The 17,233-nt window shown below is 45.8% G+C and overlaps 1 protein-coding gene across 6 annotated transcripts in view; it reads right to left on the reverse strand.

Annotated features, from left to right (window-relative positions):
- CDH4 (cadherin 4) overlaps positions 1 to 12,329 on the reverse strand; it is an 828,450-nt gene extending 816,121 nt beyond the window's left edge. For 4 of the 6 annotated variants that reach the window (XM_081196113.1, XM_081196112.1, XM_081196111.1 and 1 more), the window contains exons 1-2: positions 12,037 to 12,328; positions 8,314 to 8,425 (exon numbers count right to left, since the gene is read on the reverse strand). In XM_081196113.1, the coding sequence (XP_081052239.1) occupies positions 8,314 to 8,425; positions 12,037 to 12,096 (172 nt within the window). In that variant the 5' untranslated portion in view covers positions 12,097 to 12,328. Of the gene's footprint in view, positions 1 to 8,313; positions 8,426 to 12,036 lie in introns of all 6 variants that reach the window. The other 2 variants (XM_081196108.1, XM_081196107.1) reach the window with 1 other exon arrangement.
- Positions 12,330 to 17,233: the final 4,904 nt, after the last annotated feature.

Below are 17,233 nucleotides of genomic sequence, written 5' to 3' on the forward strand. Positions count from 1 at the left end.
GCTAACATGTGTCCCTCCATATGTTGCTGGACTACAGCTTGGCTGGGGGTTATGGGAGCTCAAGTCCAACAACAGATGGAGGGCTAAAAGGTTAGCCACCATCCAACAGAGCTACCTTCCTTCCATTGAGTTATCCCAATCTTTTGAGCCCAAGATAAATATCAGAGGTCATGCAGCCATTACACTCCCCTCAGAGACTGGCATCCCAGTGTTATGTTTTCTAACCCCTTCAGGCAGATCACAAAGAACCTGCTCATCACACAGCAATGTCCTCCATCCCTGCCCCTCCTTATCTATGAAGTCAGCACAATTTCTGCAGAGAGTTCCACTAAGTGGTGCGGGCAGGGAGCTGGGAGGTATTGACGGCCACCTACTGGGAAGCAGTATGCCTCTGAATACTAGTTGTTAGGAATCACAGGTGGGAAGAGTGCTAGTGTGCTCAATAGCCTGCTTGCAGCCTTCCCAGGGACATCTGGTTGGTCACTGTGAGAACAAAGCACTGGTGTAGATCAGCCTTTGGCCTCATCCGGCATCACTTATGCTCTCAGGAGGAGGATGAAAAAGCAGCCAAAAAGGCCACTTATTCCCGTAGCAACTACCAGCAGCTGAGGCATCTGTCCTAATTTTGATCTCAAGGGATAACTTCAAATTTACCCTTAAAACACTGATACCCATGTAGTTCTTTTGTGGACTCAGCACCATGCCTGCGTAGGAATGTAAGAAACTGTCTTCTAAGCACTCTGACTGCCAGCAGCATTCCAGAATCTCAGGTTATATCACCTGATAGCTGGTCCTCCTAAACTGGAGATGACCGCTGTTGAGCCTTGAACCTACTCCATGCAAGGCCAACGCACTGACACTGAGCTCTGTTCCCTTCCCACCACAAAAATATTTGTGGTCACATTTCTGGTAGTAAACTTGCAGTTCACTGTACCACCAGAGGAGTGGGGACATTTCAAATATGTGAGCTTCGCACGAAATTCCAAGTCAGGGACAACAAATAACCATACTACTTGAAAAGTCTATCTAGACCCTTTGAGTCATGTACACAAAAAGGATATTGAGCAACAAGCATGCAGAAGTACCAATTGATAAACACATATACAAAACCTGCTTGGAGACCTGGAGCTTTTTAGCCTAAGAACAAAAGCACTACCACATTGAATCACAGTGGTCATCCTGTTTCCATGAGGGACTACAGTATTTTTTGCTGTATAAGACTCACTTTTTCCCTCCTAAAAAGTAAGGGGAAATGTGTGTGCGTCTTATGGAGCGAATGCAGGCTGCACAGCTATCCCAGAAGCCAGAACAGCAAGTGGAATTGGTGCTTTCACTGCGCATTGATCCCTCTTGCTGTTCTGGCTTCTGAGATTCTGAATATATTTTTTATTTTTTTCCTCCTCCAAAAACTAGGTGTGTCTTGTGGTCTGGTGCGTCTTATAGAGTGAAAAATACGGTAGTCTTCTGATACTAGAAACCCAGAAAAGGCTCCGGTTGGACTTATGTTTAAAAGAAACAAGGCAAACCATGGTTGCTGATGCTGGCTTACTTCACAAAACCATGGAAAGGTCTAACCAGGTACAGACCATAGTTTAGTTGAAATGCAAGCAAAACTTTCTGATCGTCACCTCCCAGCCACATAGGAAAAACAGAGGTAACGTCACACGGATGGAAAGAAAAAGAAATGCATTTATACAAAGTGTCAGGAAATAAAATGAAATGTATCCTTGGATAATTAACTCAATTCATAAGCAAGGAAGAGAATGTGTATGTGGGGGGAGAGTATTTTTAAAGTAACAGATTTATCCCAGTTGTTATACAAATTAGAGATATTTGTTTCACAATGATAAACAGCAACATGTATTTCAGCATACGAATTCCAAAAGGTGCAAAACAGATTTCTCGTCTATTGGCAAACAAAACAATTACTTTTTAAAGATAAATCACAAGGAGTTCCATTGATAAAATTGCTACTCTATTCCCACTAGCAGAATATGTTCCATAAGCAAACAATGAGGATAGTCCAGTCAGAGTTCTCCAAGGTCAAGACCTTCTGAAATGAATGGGACTACCTGGCAAGGGCATAGTAACCACTCTTCAGTGGAGCTTGTTACTGGCTGCTGCAGCGACATTTCGACATTACTTTAAGCTTCAGCCAGCAACAGAGTCGTTCTGAAGGAAAGGCCAAAAGAACCATGGATCTCAAATGCATCAGATCCAAGCACTGCGTTTGTAGCTGAAAGCTTCAAATATGACCAACAGGATTTTCACGAAGTGAGAGAATTCATACTATGGAGAACAAGGACAGCCCATATTATCAAACTGCTTTGGATGTCTACGTGCACCAAGAAAATCTGGACTCTTGAGAAATTTCCTTCTGCTATCTAGTCTTATATTAGCTTATTGGCAAGTTGTTCTTTTCTTTTTCTTGGCCATCCTCTGTAGAAGAGCTGGCTCTTTCACAGCTCAAGCTAATTTTAATGGGACTTGCCTGGGTATCTTCCCACTGGATTGTGTCCATTCTCATTATTGCACCATTTATTATATCATGCTCAGATATATTGCTCATCTTGCTCTGGTTCGTTTCCCTCCCCCCTTGCATGTGCAGTACGACATTTATGTTGCAGATCTTGTGATTCTTTCTATTCAATATAAGTGACGCCACTTAGAATCATCAAATTGTAGATATATCATTATATATCCTATTCAATATAAGAGGGACTTCCAGTTCTCTGCTGCATAACCATCTCCCCCCAAAAGTTGTGTGTGGGTATTTTTTCTGGTTGGCTTCTGCTTTTGAAGGTATTAGGTGCTTCTGCAAACCGCAGGGTTCCTGCAAGCAGGACAATACTTTCTGCTGGTATCTCAATGGCTCCACTCTGGATGCAAACCTGGTGACCTGCACAACCTCAGCTTGCTATCCAAAGTGTTAGTCATCTGCTTATTCGCCATTTATCAAGGCTCGTGTGTAAGCTCTATGTTAGCTCTGAAATGCTAGAAAATATCCAAAAGGAAGAAACTCAGACGAGACCACGAGGTGTGGCCTGTCCATAGGATGCTTCATCCTGTTGTTGAATTCAAGAGGCATGGGGCACGATACATAGAATCACAGAATCATAGAGTTGGAAGAGACCACAAGGGCCATCGAGTCCAGCCCCCTGCCAAGCAGGAAACACCATCAGAGCACTCCTGACATATGGTTGTCAAGCCTCTGCTTAAACACCTCCAAAGTAGGAGACTCCACCACACTCCTTGGCAGCAAATTCCACTGTCGAACAGCTCTTACTGTCAGGAAGTTCTTCCTAATGTTTAGGTGGAATCTTCTTTCTTGTAGTTTGGATCCATTGCTCCGTGTCCGCTTCTCTGGAGCAGCAGAAAACAACCTTTCTCCCTCCTCTATGTGACATCCTTTTATATATTTGAACATGGCTATCATATCACCCCTTAACCTCCTCTTCTCCAGGCTAAACATGCCCAGCTCCCTTAGCCGTTCCTCATAAGGCATCGTTTCCAGGCATCTATGTCCTGATTGGGCCACTGGACCACTTTGCCTTTGAAACAGAGGAAGATTCTCTAACAAAACCATGCTGTCTTAAGGACAACTGGCAACTGCTTGCTCCTAGTGTCACAAAATGCCTTCTCTGAAATCAGGTTACAAGAGAGCTGAAGCAGTTAAGTGGCACAACAGTGTTTGAAAAACATCCTGAAAGAGACCCACAAAGACCCTCTCTGCTTGCTTTTGCTTAGGCACAAAGTTAAAGCATGTTTTCCAATGTTTGCTTGTTTTTCAAATAAAGATGCTAGTTTTTTGTTTTTTTGGTTTTTGCTTGCTTGCTTGCTTGCTTAGCTGTTTCAAGTATTTCAATGATTTTTGGTTTCTTCCTTGGGATGCCAGCAAGAAGATTTTTTTGTAATAAATAGCTAGCTTGCCCTCTGACAAAATAAAATAAAAAAATCCCCTTTAAAAATAAATCTCCCCAGAAACCACTTCTCTTGATACGAATTCAGACAGAAATCACTGGAACTTTTCATTGACTGAATGAAATTTGAATACATTTAACATATCCCACTAAAGCACCCTGGGGCAAAAACTCAGAGTGGGAAATGGCCATGAAAGTAAAAGCCCTGCCCAGTAATACCATAGAGACATGCACAAGATCCTCAGCATCTGATGAAGTAAGTTCATGAAAGTTTAGGATACCACAAGAGGGTCGATTTTGTGGCAGCAGACTAGCATGGTTGCTGCTCTGGAAACAAACCCTCTGAAGACTCATAATCTACTCCCAGCATCAACTCAAGGGAGTTTCAACATGATCAGGAGAAACAATCATTGATGGAAATTGCTCATTCACAGGAAGTGCTTAAATGGCTTATTGTGATATAATTTTCTATTTATTTAAAGATCACAATCAGCTGATGTTATAATTACATGGCAGCTTCTCTGCAGCCTCAGCTGGCACTGCCTTTGAACTGCCTTCCCCAGACCTTCTGTTCCATCTCTATTGTCCAGCCAGCAACAACACAACACAATGCATCAAACACCCAATTGTCATAAATCCCCTTCCAAAAAAACAGGCCAATTACATTGTCTGCAAAGATGAAGAGGCAAGATAAACATTAGGAAAAACACTGTCAGTCAGAGAAAGATAGCAAAACAAGGGGAAGAAGCAGCCTGGGAGCAAATGCATACAAACCACAATGATCCCATTGGATCATGGATACAATGTTAACTCAAAGTATGTGCGAAGCCACTTGTCTGGTTACCTGCTGCAAAGAAGACCCACTTCACCTGAACTGAGCAAGGAACACTTTACAATTTGGAAGATTTAGCTCAATGGTGTAGCAAGTGCTTTGCATACAGACAGACCCAAATCCAGACTAGTCTCCATTTAAAGAGAGCAGAATAAGACCCTGGCCTGAGAGTGGGCTAGATCAGGGATGGAGAACCTGTGGCTATCTAGATATTTGACTTAGAACTCCCTTCATCAATGGCTATGCTGCCTGGGGCTAAGGGCGGATAGAATCCACCAACTTCTGGTGAGCTACAGAATCCCTATTCCTGAGCTAGAGAGGCTAATCATCTAAGCTTACAGTCCCCATCTCACTTTACAATTACAGAATTGTGGAGATGGAAGGGACAAGGGGGTCATCTAGTAACTCCCTGCAATGCAGGAATCTTTTGCTCAAGGTGGGGCTCAAACCGTTAACCCTGAGATTAAAAGTCTCCTGCTCTACCAACTGAGCTATCTCCTGGAAGTAAGCCCCACTGAATCCAATTGGACACCTAAGCAGACATGGAAATAACCATAGCCTAAGTCAGTATAGGACAGCTTCATGTGTTATTCCCTCCCCACACACCCTTCATGTTGTCAGTCAGTCAATGATCAACCTGCAGGCAGGTGGTGGACGACTGGAAGAAGAAGAGAAGAAGAAGAGTTTGGATTTGATATCCCGCTTTATCACTACCCGGAGGAGTCTGAAAGCGGCTAACAATCTCCTTTTCCCTTCCACAACAAACACTCTGTGAGGTGAGTGAGGCTGAGAGACTTCAGAGAAGTGTGACTAGCCCAAGGTCACCCAGCAGCTGCATGTGGAGGAGCGGGGAAGCGAACCCAGTTCCCCAGATTACGAGTCTACCACTCTTAACCACTACACCACACTGGAATAGCCACCAGGCCAACTGAGAAGCTCCCTTCTGCTGCTGCCTCTGATCGTACAAACCCAGCATTAATTCATCCTCCAGAGTGCTTGGATCGAGTCAGTTAAATCCGAAACAGCTCAAACTTTGTTCATTAATTCCAAGTTCAGAGAGGGGAACAAATTAAAATGGACCTCTGAACGTAAGGCAAAGGCACAAAACGGATTGAAAGCCCAGGGTGTAATAAAAGGGTTATAAGACTGAAGTGGCAAAGGTGCACCCTCAGCTGCAAATTATGGTCAAGCAATAAAGAAGTTCAGAACTCATATACCTTTCTAAAGGAGTCAGCAGCAGATGCATTGTGCAGCCAACATCTGCTGTATCCTTGGATGAAGGCCCATATTCCTCTCCCACTTCACCTCCAGCCTGAGGAAATGAAGCCTTTCACAGCCCATGGCCTTCCTCCATTCCTTTCTGAGCTCCCAGTAGGGTTAGAATCCAACACTTGAGGACATACTGAGCTTTAGACTGCTTATTGTCCACATAACCGGCAAAACACTGGCTCGCCCCTTTCTGCCAGTGTCAAGTTACACAGGAATTGTGTGGACTGGGGGGACGCTTCTGGCAAAAATGGTTGTCCGCTCATGTGGCCCTCCCTTGCACTCCAGCCAACTTTGCTTGCCCTCAGTGGCATCAGAGTTGATTGGCTATGTAGCTATGCATCATCATCCCATCCCAGTAATGGTACCCGACTAGTCGGAAAGCAGGAGAAAAAGAGTAGCCAGGAGACAAAGAATTGGGGAGGGTGCAGCAGCAGCAGCAGCAGCAGCTAGATACTAGCTACTCAAGGAAACAATGGATCAAGAAGGTTTCAGCAATGCACCATCTCCCAAGCCTAGCCAACCTCATAGGGGGGTTGTAAAATGAGAAGAGAGGGAACCATGTGTGTCACTTTAAACCCCTTGGAGGAAATGTGGGATCACAGCTGTCAACTTTTCCCTTTTCTTGCGAGGAATCCTATTCGGAATAAGGGAATTTCCCTTTTAGAAAGGGAAACAGCTATGTGTGGGATATAAATGTAATAATAGTTAAAATTAAGTGGTGGCAGGATATTTGGGGAGGGGGCAATGCCCCAAAATAATCAACTCAGTATCAACTGCTACATTTAATAATTAAAATGGTAGAAATAAAAAAAAACCAGAAAGTATTTTGCAATGTATAGCTGCACTTGTTAGCATACGGCATCTCAGTAATCCTAGCCTGGAGAAACTTCCAGGTCCCTAGCCAGGTCCTTAAATAAAATTGCACATACCTAAGATTTTGAGCTGTTTTCTCAGGTTCACATAGGATGTTTCCTCACGATATTATTTATATTTCTCAGAATATAATTACTCCTCTGAGATAGGATTTTTAAAAAATGACTCATGACTTACCAGACAGTCCTCTTACAATACAGCCATGCCAGTTTCTAGAGCAAGACGCGCGCACACACACACACACACACACACACACAAAGCAATGCATGTAACACTGTACAACCATAATCAGTCTCCTCTTTCTGGACACGAAAGACAGGAGGAATGAAATCTTTGCAGAAAATAAAAGGGTTTGGAAGCAGAAAGAAACCATTCAGAACAACGTTCTTGGGTTTCAGTGTGCCATTTTGCTGTCTCATTACAACAGACCCTCAAGGAAACAAAAACAGCCCATCGCAAATTGAGCTTCGTTGGCCTCCTTTGCTAAAGTGTTTGCCATCTCTTGCTTACTCCAAAACTCACTTCTCTTCCTTCAGCAACATCTCCCTGCCATATCAGATTGGCACTGCAGAAGCGGCAACGTGACATCTACAGCGCCTATTAGCAATTAGGAAGGGAAGTACAGAGAAGTGTTCCAGTTTGGCTTTTAAGATTCTCACAGGACTCAACTAAAGGCTACATTTCCTGTGCCACACAAATAGGAAAGTTTAATTATTGTAATAACTTTAAAAGGCAGAGGCAGGGGAAGGGGACAAAAAGGAAAAGGAACAATGCTCACAAATAAGCTATTTTCCTTCGGATTATGAAGCTGTTTTAAGAGTTTCTCGTCACACACACACACACACACACACACACACCAGTTATAATCCTGCAATTACTGTAAAGCTAATTGGTACTTTCTCACTGGCTGTGTTTTCATGTTGTCAGTGGGACAGTAATGAACATGAATGCCACATTTGAGAACAGAATGTCTGTGGGCTTGTTTACCACATAATCCAACAACAATGTCTGCTTTATCAAGCATTGCAAGCAAAGGATGGTTTAAAGATCTTCACATCTCTAATGCAAGGATGCTCTGTACAGAGGTGTGCACACCCACAATATTTTTTAACAAAATATGACACAGGTACAGATACTTCTGCCAACAGCAGGCAGAGGTTAAAAAACAAACCAAATCCATGAAGTAAGGGCTGGTGTGCCACACTACTCTGACATTTCTTTCACTCAAGCCACACAATATGCAACAGAAGAATGTGGTCTTCGTCTCACCAATGCACAAGTCCACAATTCACCATTCATTTTGCTGATGAAACATTTGAGTCTGGGGTCCCTGCTTTTCACATCTGTCAGCTGTTTCCTCTCCACTGGGACAAGTGTTCCTTAACCTATCCCACTGCATTCCCAGTTTATACTTCCTACCTTTGAGTAACTTCTGCCCTTCCATGATGTTTTGGGAAACCAGCGCTGTGTAATCATCTTCCGAGAAGCCTGGCTTGCAAGTGGGTCTGACTGTAAGATCCCCATTGGGCGCCTGCAGAGTCCAAAACAAGAGCAACAGAACACTGTGAATTGTATTGTTGTTTCTAGTGGGAATCTCCAGGGTTGGGGGGAGGTTTCACAGCCCGTGCGCAAGTGTCTGCAAACAGGCAAGTCTGAGCAACAGAAACAGCGTTCATCAAGTCTCACACTGATAACATGTTTCAAGCCGGGTGGGGAAAATGAAACACCAGTCAGAAAATAGCAGTAGCCTTTTGCTGGAGAGATGACTTGGGGGGGGGGGTATTATTCAGCAAGGTTGCTGGGAATGGTGGAGGCTTGAGTGATGCACACAGCAATAAATCTCCCCAGTTGGATTACAGGCACCCCTCACATCTCAGATCAATACAAATCAAGCCGTGGCTGGCAAGGCTGAGGACTCGCATGCCAGAAGCACCCCCCCCCCAGGTTTAAGAAACCCATCTGATCACCATCTTTGGCCCTAGTCATTGGACAATCGGGATCTGGAGAGTTACTGTTAAAGCTACAGCAGGATGCTGTTAAGTCTGCATATATACCCAGCCTGTACCTCCCTTAACAAATCAATGCAGAACTGCTGAGCAATCACCACCTGGCAGGCAGGCGGAGGGAGAGGGAGGAAGCGAGTGTACACATGCAAGCATCCCTAGCTGGAACGCAAAGCAAAATCCTGAAAGGATCACAGGGTAACCCAGAGAAACAGAAATATGCACAGTCCCTCTGCCTGTCCCTGACCACCCCCAGCGAGGCAATTTAGGAGCATCACCTAGACACCCTAACCTGCATGCTACATCCATAGCTTATGCCATGTAACTTCCTCCCTTTAGGGACAGAGATTTGTTTCCAGCTGCACACTGGAGCGAATCGTCGTAGAAAAAGGCTAGTTTCAAGCCCAAGCCTTGGAGGGGAGAATCAATTTTCCTTGTGCCTAGGCTTTCCAGATCTATGTGCTCAATCAGACTCCAGCCAACATGCAGGCACAGAAGCTGAATGGCTTGTTAGCTGGTGATTTGTAAACAAATTCCTATATAGCAAATGAGGTTGGGAAGGTGGTGGTGGTGGGGTTTCACCCCTGTTTTTCTACTACCCCAGGCAAGATTTTTCTAGGGACTCTCCCAAACAGATTAAAGGTACATGCTGATGACAAAACCAAGTGGTCTAAACCCTATAGAGAGTGTGGGGGGGGAGCAAGCCAGGCCAACCCCATGATCACTGGAAAAATTAGGCGCTTTGAGGACTTAATATGTAGCAGAAAGAAGCAGGCTAAGCTGAGGTGGCTTTTTAAATAACGGTGGACTGAAAGAAAGCCACACGGCATGTGGATGAGAGAGGGAGAGAAGGGGCGAAGAGAACAGAGAGTCTGTCTCCTGGCTTGCAGAGGAGCTTACTAAGCAAAAAGTAAGCCAATGTAATATCGGCGAGAAATCACGCTTGGGAGAGAAATGCCAGCTACCATCTCTGGAAAGTGCATGAGAGGGACTCGGCTGTGCACTCCGGCAGTCTCCTGGCAAGATCTACAATTCAGAAGCATTTCAGAGTCTGACAGTAGATAATAGGCTTTGGATTTCCAATCACCCACTTATTACAATGGGCCTAGCAGTGGGGCCACTGCAGCAGAGAGTCGGTGGTAGGGTTACACAGCCAAGCCTTACAAAGCGGCTTTCCCTTGATGGGTTTTTAATTAGGACACTATTCTCTCTCTCCCCACCCCCAATCAAGTTCTCCCTCTCTCCAGGGTTACAAATAAAGTGCCTCAATTTGTCTTGGGAAAGGAGGTCCCAAACAAGAGCCATTATTGGGGTGCCATTTGCCAGGAAGCTCTCCTGTCCAAGCAATGAATGGCACACTGCTGTAGGCAGATTTATGCAGGAGAACTTCCCAACAGATCGTGTCCATTGTCAGTCAGATCTCCAGTACTGGAAATGTGCTTAATGATAATAAGACTCTAGAGGGCTTTCCATATCAGCCTGGAAAGGAAGAGAAATTGCAATCTGATCAATTTTAACTCAAAAATGGTTTTGAGAATCAGGCTGATTTGGCAGCCGTGGGTGTCCTTCTGAAATCATCTTAAAATTTAGAAAGAGACAAAATATAGGAATAATCAAAAAGCAGAAAGGGAGCATGGCACCTAATATCCCTCCCACAAAAAAAGTATTTCAGCATTATGCATCCCTATCCTTTCGTTTTAAAAGGCTCCGTGGCAGACCGCATGGTAAATATTCCCTTAAAATACATACAGCACACCAGGATATTTGGAAGCAAGTTAGAGCTGCCAACCCAGATTCTGAGCTGCGTTAATACACATTTGCAGTCAAGTAAAAGTCTGTTATTCCCCTAAAAGCTATTAAAGCAAGTTTCTCTAGGGAATACCTATTTTGGGGGAAAGGTGGGGACTTCCCAATTTTTATGTTATGAGTAGTTTTATCAGGTGCATAGCAGGACTCCCTGCACAGATCCGTATTAGCCTCAACCATGGGTGTGTCGGGTTGAAAGATGCACAACTTCTGCTCTTGAAAAAAATGCTATTAAAAAGCATTTTTAATAGCAGAGGTGAGGCTCAAGAGTCCCACACCCACACAACCACCCTTAAGCCGGTCTCGATTTGCCTGGGTCCTCCGAGTGCTCCAGTTCTCTATACAGCGTCTGTTGATAAACCGCAACACCCAAGACTTCAGCCACGCCACGTGGGTTAAGCACACGAGGGCAAGATGCATTCTGAAGTTCTGGGAGGATCCTAACAAAGCAAAGCTTTTTAAAAAATAATAACCGATCTCTAATATGCAGATATAATTATATGCTCCTTTCAGCGGTGCTGGCTTTCTTTCTTTTTCCCCCGTTTGGATCTCATCGCCAGCTAAAAACAACTTGGGATGCTCTATCCGCGCGGTTGTCTACCAGCCCAGGTCTCTATTCCCGGCTACGGCAAAGAGACACATTTCCGCCCGTTAAGTCGCTTTGCATTTAGCAAAACGACCATCCAGCTTTCCCTAGCACTACCGCCGCCGCCCCCCCTCCTTTGCTCAATCCTTCCTCCTCCTCCTCCTCTGGATTTTCGTCTGCCAGTTGTCTATGAATTGATAGAGGGGAGAAAGTGGAGCGGAGGGGGGCTCAGCGGGGAGACACACACAGGCTAACATTGTTGCACATACTCTGCAAAAAAAAAACAACAAAAAAAGGAAAAGGGAGAGCGCTTAGCGGCGGGGCGGTGCAGTGTGTGTGTGTGTGTGTAAGTGCTGTACGGTGGAGCTTTTGCAGGAGCTCTTCCTCTACCCCCCCCCCGCCACACACACACATTCACGAGAAACCTCTATTGCACAAGGCATCTGGAGAAGGGGGGGGGCGCTCAAGCCGCATGCAGAAATAAAGGGGAACCCCTTTCCCCAACACATACATAAGCAGAGCTATAACCCAGCCATCTCCAAGCGTGCAGTTAATGATGTGCGGAAAGAGAGAGGAATTGCAAGGAAAGCGGTACTCTCGTGGCTCCTTCCAGGCGAGCTTCCAAGCCCCGGAACCCAGCACGGTCCCCTTCCCACCCACCCCCCACCCCTCCTCCTCCTCGTCGTCGTCTCCCTCCGGCAGCGCCCCATCCCTCTCCAGGCGGGAGCTGCTGCTGCTGCAACTTACCCGGGCCGAGCCCCCGCAGCAAAAGAACAAGAGAAGTAGCATCTTCGAGCCCAGGGGCATCTCCGCGGGTCCCGAGCCGGGCTCGTCCGCCGCCTCCTGCCGCCGCTTCCACCGCGCTCAGCCCGGGCAGGGCAACCCCCAGCGCGCGACCTGCCTGCTCCGCCCGGCGCTGCCTGGTTATCCCGCGGCGCCTCCGAGCCGCCAACTCTTCGCAGCCGCCGTCGCCGCTGCTGCTTCTGCTCCTCTTCCTCCGCCTGCCTTGCCGCGCTCAATTCCTCGCCGCCGCTCTGAACTGCAGGTGAAGCGCTCTCGGTGCTGCTCGAGCGAGTCCCCGCCTCCAAGCCCGGCCCATACGGCGCGGAGGGGCAGGCGGGCGCCCTTAAAGGAGCAGCCGCGGCTGCAGCAGCAGCAGCCAGAAGGGGAGCGCGCGCGCTTGCCGGCTGGCCAGCCCAGCGCGCACCCACACAAAAAAAAGGCTCGGGAGGGAATCCTGCGCTCTCCGGGACGGGCTTACTCGGGAGTCAGCAGAGGTTGGGTGCTGATTCCCAGGATCCACTTAGTAAGGACTTGCCCCAGCTCCAACTCTCCCGCTGGCGCAGGCAGAAGGAAGTTCCGCGGGTCTTACTCCCGAGGAAGCGCCTGCGGGGTTGCAAGGGGCATCATTCGAAGGCGCGCTTCCTCGAGGTTCTTGCACGGTTGTGTTTTTGCCGACGATCGGGCCCCGCGGCTGCAAGAGGTTTACTCGGAAGTAGGGCCCGCGGAGTTCAGGCAGGGCTTGCTCCGAAGTAAGCGTGCGCTGCATTAATCGAGCCCGGAGCCCGTTAAGCAATACTGGGTTGCTTTACCCAGCGATAGCTCGGCCTGCATTTGTCTCCTATAGGGAGGTGCGCAAACGGGACCTTGAGGCTGCTGCTATCCTGTGCGCGCGAGTGGTACCCGTTGAATTCAATGGCACTTGCTTCTGAGTAGACATGTGAGCTGCAATGTTATGCACACCTGCTTGGAAGTGGTGCCCCTTCAAACCAGTGACCATTGTGATTGCACATCTGTAGGGTTGTGCTGTGGTTTGGTTTCCTTTTTAAAATAAAATAAAAAACAACGCTTTGCACACTTGCTTGAAAAGGAGCCCATTGAAGTAAGCATGGATAAGATCAGGTTGCATGAAAATTTAATAGACTGGATGTATTATGCATGTTTACTCAGAAGAGAGCCTCTCTCTGAGTTTGGTGGAATTTACTCCCAAGTAAGTTTTGCATCCAAACTAAACTCTCTCTCCAGGGCCCCTAGAAAAGCAAAATAAATGTTTTTATCATCTTATAGTTAGTAGGTTTTAATGATTTTATTGTACACAACAATAACTCATTTTTTTATGAGTTGGTGTGGTTTTTAAAATATTCTTCTAAATAAAATAAACTAGGTTTAAATAAACTAGGTTTAATTAAATGCACAAATTGTCATCTCATCTGTCCTCCCAGTTGAACGACGTGGCCCAGGGAGAGAGGGAAAAATAGTGGAAGTGAACAGCTGGCTTCGCAAATGGTGTAAACGGGAACGGTTTGGATTCTTAGATCACGGACTGCAGTTTCTTGAAGATGGACTTCTGGCAAGCGATGGGCTGCACCTCACAACAATTGGGAGAAATGTTTTTGCCAGAAATCTCAGAAACCTCATCAGGAGGGCTTTAAACTGACTAATGTGGGGGAGGGAGACAGTGCTCCTGAAGGTAGGAGTCTATCAATTGATGAAGATGATCATCCAAATGTCATAGACCAAATGGAGCAAACAGCACGCAGACCTAGTGGTGGGAGGAAAAAATCCTTAAATAAGAGACACAGCGGAATGATTAATGGACTTCAATGTCTGTACACTAATGCGCAAAGCATGGGAAATAAACAAGATGAGCTTGAGCTCTTGGTACAGCAAACTAAATATGACATAATAGGCATCACTGAAACCTGGCGGGATAAGTCCCACGATTGGAATGTAATAATGGAGGGAAACAATCTATTTCAGAGAAACAGACCAGACAAGAAAGGAGGAGGAGTGGCGTTATATGTCAGAGATGTGTATACCTGTGAAGAGATCCAAGATTTAGAACCTCAAAGCCAAAGTGAGAGCATTTGGGTCAAAATTAAGGGAGAGAAGAATAACAGAGACCTCATTGTGGGAGTTTACTATAGACCCTCAAGCCAAATGGAGGACATAGATGATGCCTTCCTGGAACAGATGGCCAAGCATGCAAAAGGAAGGGAAATACAGTGGTGCCCCGCAAGACGAATGCCTCGCAAGATGGAAAACTCGCTAGACGAAAGAGTTTTCCGTTTTGGAGGTGCTTCGCAAAACGAATTTCCTATGGGCTTGCTTCGCAAGACGACAATGTCTTGCGAGTTCCTGCTGGTTTTTTTCCCTCCCCCCCCTTTTTCGAAGCCACTAAGCCGCTTATCAGCTGATCCGATCAGCAGATAAGCCGCTAAAAGCCGCTAATAGCGATAATCCGCTAATCCTTCAATGGACTTGCTTCACAAGACAAAAAAACCGCTAGACGAAGAGAATCACAGAACGGATTCTTTTCGTCTTCCGAGGCACCACTATAGTAGTAATGGGGGACTTCAATTACCCGAATATTTGTTGGATGTCAAACTCAGCCAAGAGCATAAGGTCAAACAGATTCCTCACTGGCCTTGCCGACAACTTCATTGTCCAGAAAGTGGGAGAAGCAACAAGAGGAACAGCCATTTTAGATCTGCTCCTAACCAATGTTGATGACCTGGTTAGTGGGGTAGAAGTGGAAGGATCATTAGGCGTGAGTGATCATGCTCTTCTGAAGTTTACTATACAGCGGAAAGGAGCAGCCAAGCATACTAGGACTCAATTTCTTGACTTTAAGAAAGCCGACTTCATAAAACTTAGGGAAGTGCTGGGTGAGATCCCATGGACAGTAATACTAAAAGTAAAGGGAGTTCATGATGCCTGGGAGTTTGTTAAGAGGGAGATAGTAAAAGCACAACATCAGGCAATACCAATGAGACGGAAACATGGAAGGTGCCTAAAGAAGCCAGGGTGGCTGTCTAAAGAACTTTTAACTGAGTTAAGATTAAAAAAGGATGTGTACAAAAAATGGAAAAGGGGGGAAACCACCAAAGAGGAATTCAAACAAATAGCCAGCACATGTAGACACAAAGTCAGAAAAGCTAAAGCACAGAATGAACTCAGGCTTGCTAGAGAGGTTAAAAGCAACAAAAAAGGCTTTTATGGGTATGTCCGTAGCAAAAGGAAGAACAAAGAAACAGTGGGGTCACTCAGAGGAGAAGATGGTGAAATGCAAACAGGGGACACAGAAAGGGCTGAACTCCTCAATGCCTTCTTTGCCTCAGTCTTCTCCGATAAAGAAAACAATGCCCGACCTGAAGAATTTGGAGCAAATGATTCAGCAGAGGAAACACAGCCCATAATAACTAAGGAGATAGTACAAGAATACTTGGCTAGTTTAGATGTATTCAAGTCTCCAGGGCCAGACGAACTGCATCCAAGAGTATTAAAAGAACTGGCAGATGTGGTCTCAGAACCACTGGCAGTCATCTTTGAGAATTCCTGGAGAACAGGCGAAGTCCCGGCAGACTGGAGGAGGGCAAATGTTGTCCCTATTTTCAAAAAAGGGAAAAGAGAGGACCCAAATAATTATCGCCTAGTCAGTCTGACATCAATACAAGGGAAGATTCTGGAGCAGATCATTAAGCAAACAGTCTGTGAGCATCTAAAAAGGAATGCTGTGATCACCAATAGTCAGCATGGATTTCTGAAAAATAAGTCATGTCAGACTAACCTGATCTCGTTTTTTGACAGAATTACAAGCCTGGTAGATGAAGGGAACGCAGTGGATGTAGCCTACCTTGATTTCAGCAAGGCATTCGACAAGGTGCCCCATGATATTCTTGTAAAGAAGCTGGTAAAATGCAGTCTTGACTATGCTACCACTCAGTGGATTTGTAACTGGCTGACTGACTAAACCCAAAGGGTGCTCATCAATGGTTCCTCTTCATCCTGGAGAAGAGTGACTAGTGGGGTGCCACAGGGTTCTGTCTTGGGCCCGGTCTTATTCAACATCTTTATCAGCGACTTGGATGATGGACTCAAGGGCATCCTGATCAAGTTTGCAGATGACACCAAACTGGGAGGGGTGGCTAACACCCCAGAGGACAGGATCACACTTCAAAATGACCTTGACAGATTAGAGAACTGGTCCAAAACAAACAAGATGAACTTTAACAGGGAGAAATGTAAAGTATTGCACTTGGGCCAAAAAAATGAGAGGCACAAATACAAGATGGGTGACACCTGGCTTGAGAGCAGTACATGTGAAAAGGATCTAGGAGTCTTGGTTGACCACAAACTTGACATGAGCCAACAGTGTGACGCGGCAGCTAAGAAAACCAATGCAATTCTGGGCTGCATCAATAGGAGTATAGCATCTAGATCAAGCGAAGTAATAGTGCCACTGTATTCTGCTCTGGTCAGACCTCACCTGGAGTACTGTGTCCAGTTCTGGGCACCACAGTTCAAGAAGGACACTGACAAACTGGAACGTGTCCAGAGGAGTCAACGAAAATGGTCAAAGGTCTGGAAACGATGCCTTATGAGGAACGGCTAAGGAAGCTGGGCATGTTTAGCCTGGAGAAGAGGAGGTTAAGGGGTGATATGATAGCCATGTTCAAATATATAAAAGGATGTCACATAGAGGAGGGAGAAAGGTTGTTTTCTGCTGCTCCAGAGAAGCGGACACGGAGCAATGGATCCAAACTACAAGAAAGAAGATTCCACCTAAAGATTAGGAAGAACTTCCTGACAGTAAGAGCTGTTTGACAGTGGAATTTGCTGCCAAGGAGTGTGGTGGAGTCTCCTTTTTTGGAGGTCTTTAAGCAGAGGCTTGACAACCATATGTCAGGAGTGCTCTGATGGTGTTTCCTGCTTGGCAGGGGGTTGGACTCGATGGCCCTTGTGGTCTCTTCCAACTCTATGATTCTAGGTTAGATATTTTAATGACTAAATGATTATAGGATTGTACTCTAACCCAAAACAAGTTTATTGAGAGATAATATCCCATCAAGTTCTTCTTCTTTTTACCTCTTGTAAGAATGAAAAGAAAAGTGTCTTGCCTGGGATCAAATTCTGCTTAAGGTTGCAAGCCTAGCCTTGCCTA

Source organism: Podarcis bocagei (assembly GCF_964188305.1).
Source record: "Podarcis bocagei genome assembly, chromosome: 5".
NCBI classification, from domain to species: domain Eukaryota; kingdom Metazoa; phylum Chordata; class Lepidosauria; order Squamata; family Lacertidae; genus Podarcis; species Podarcis bocagei.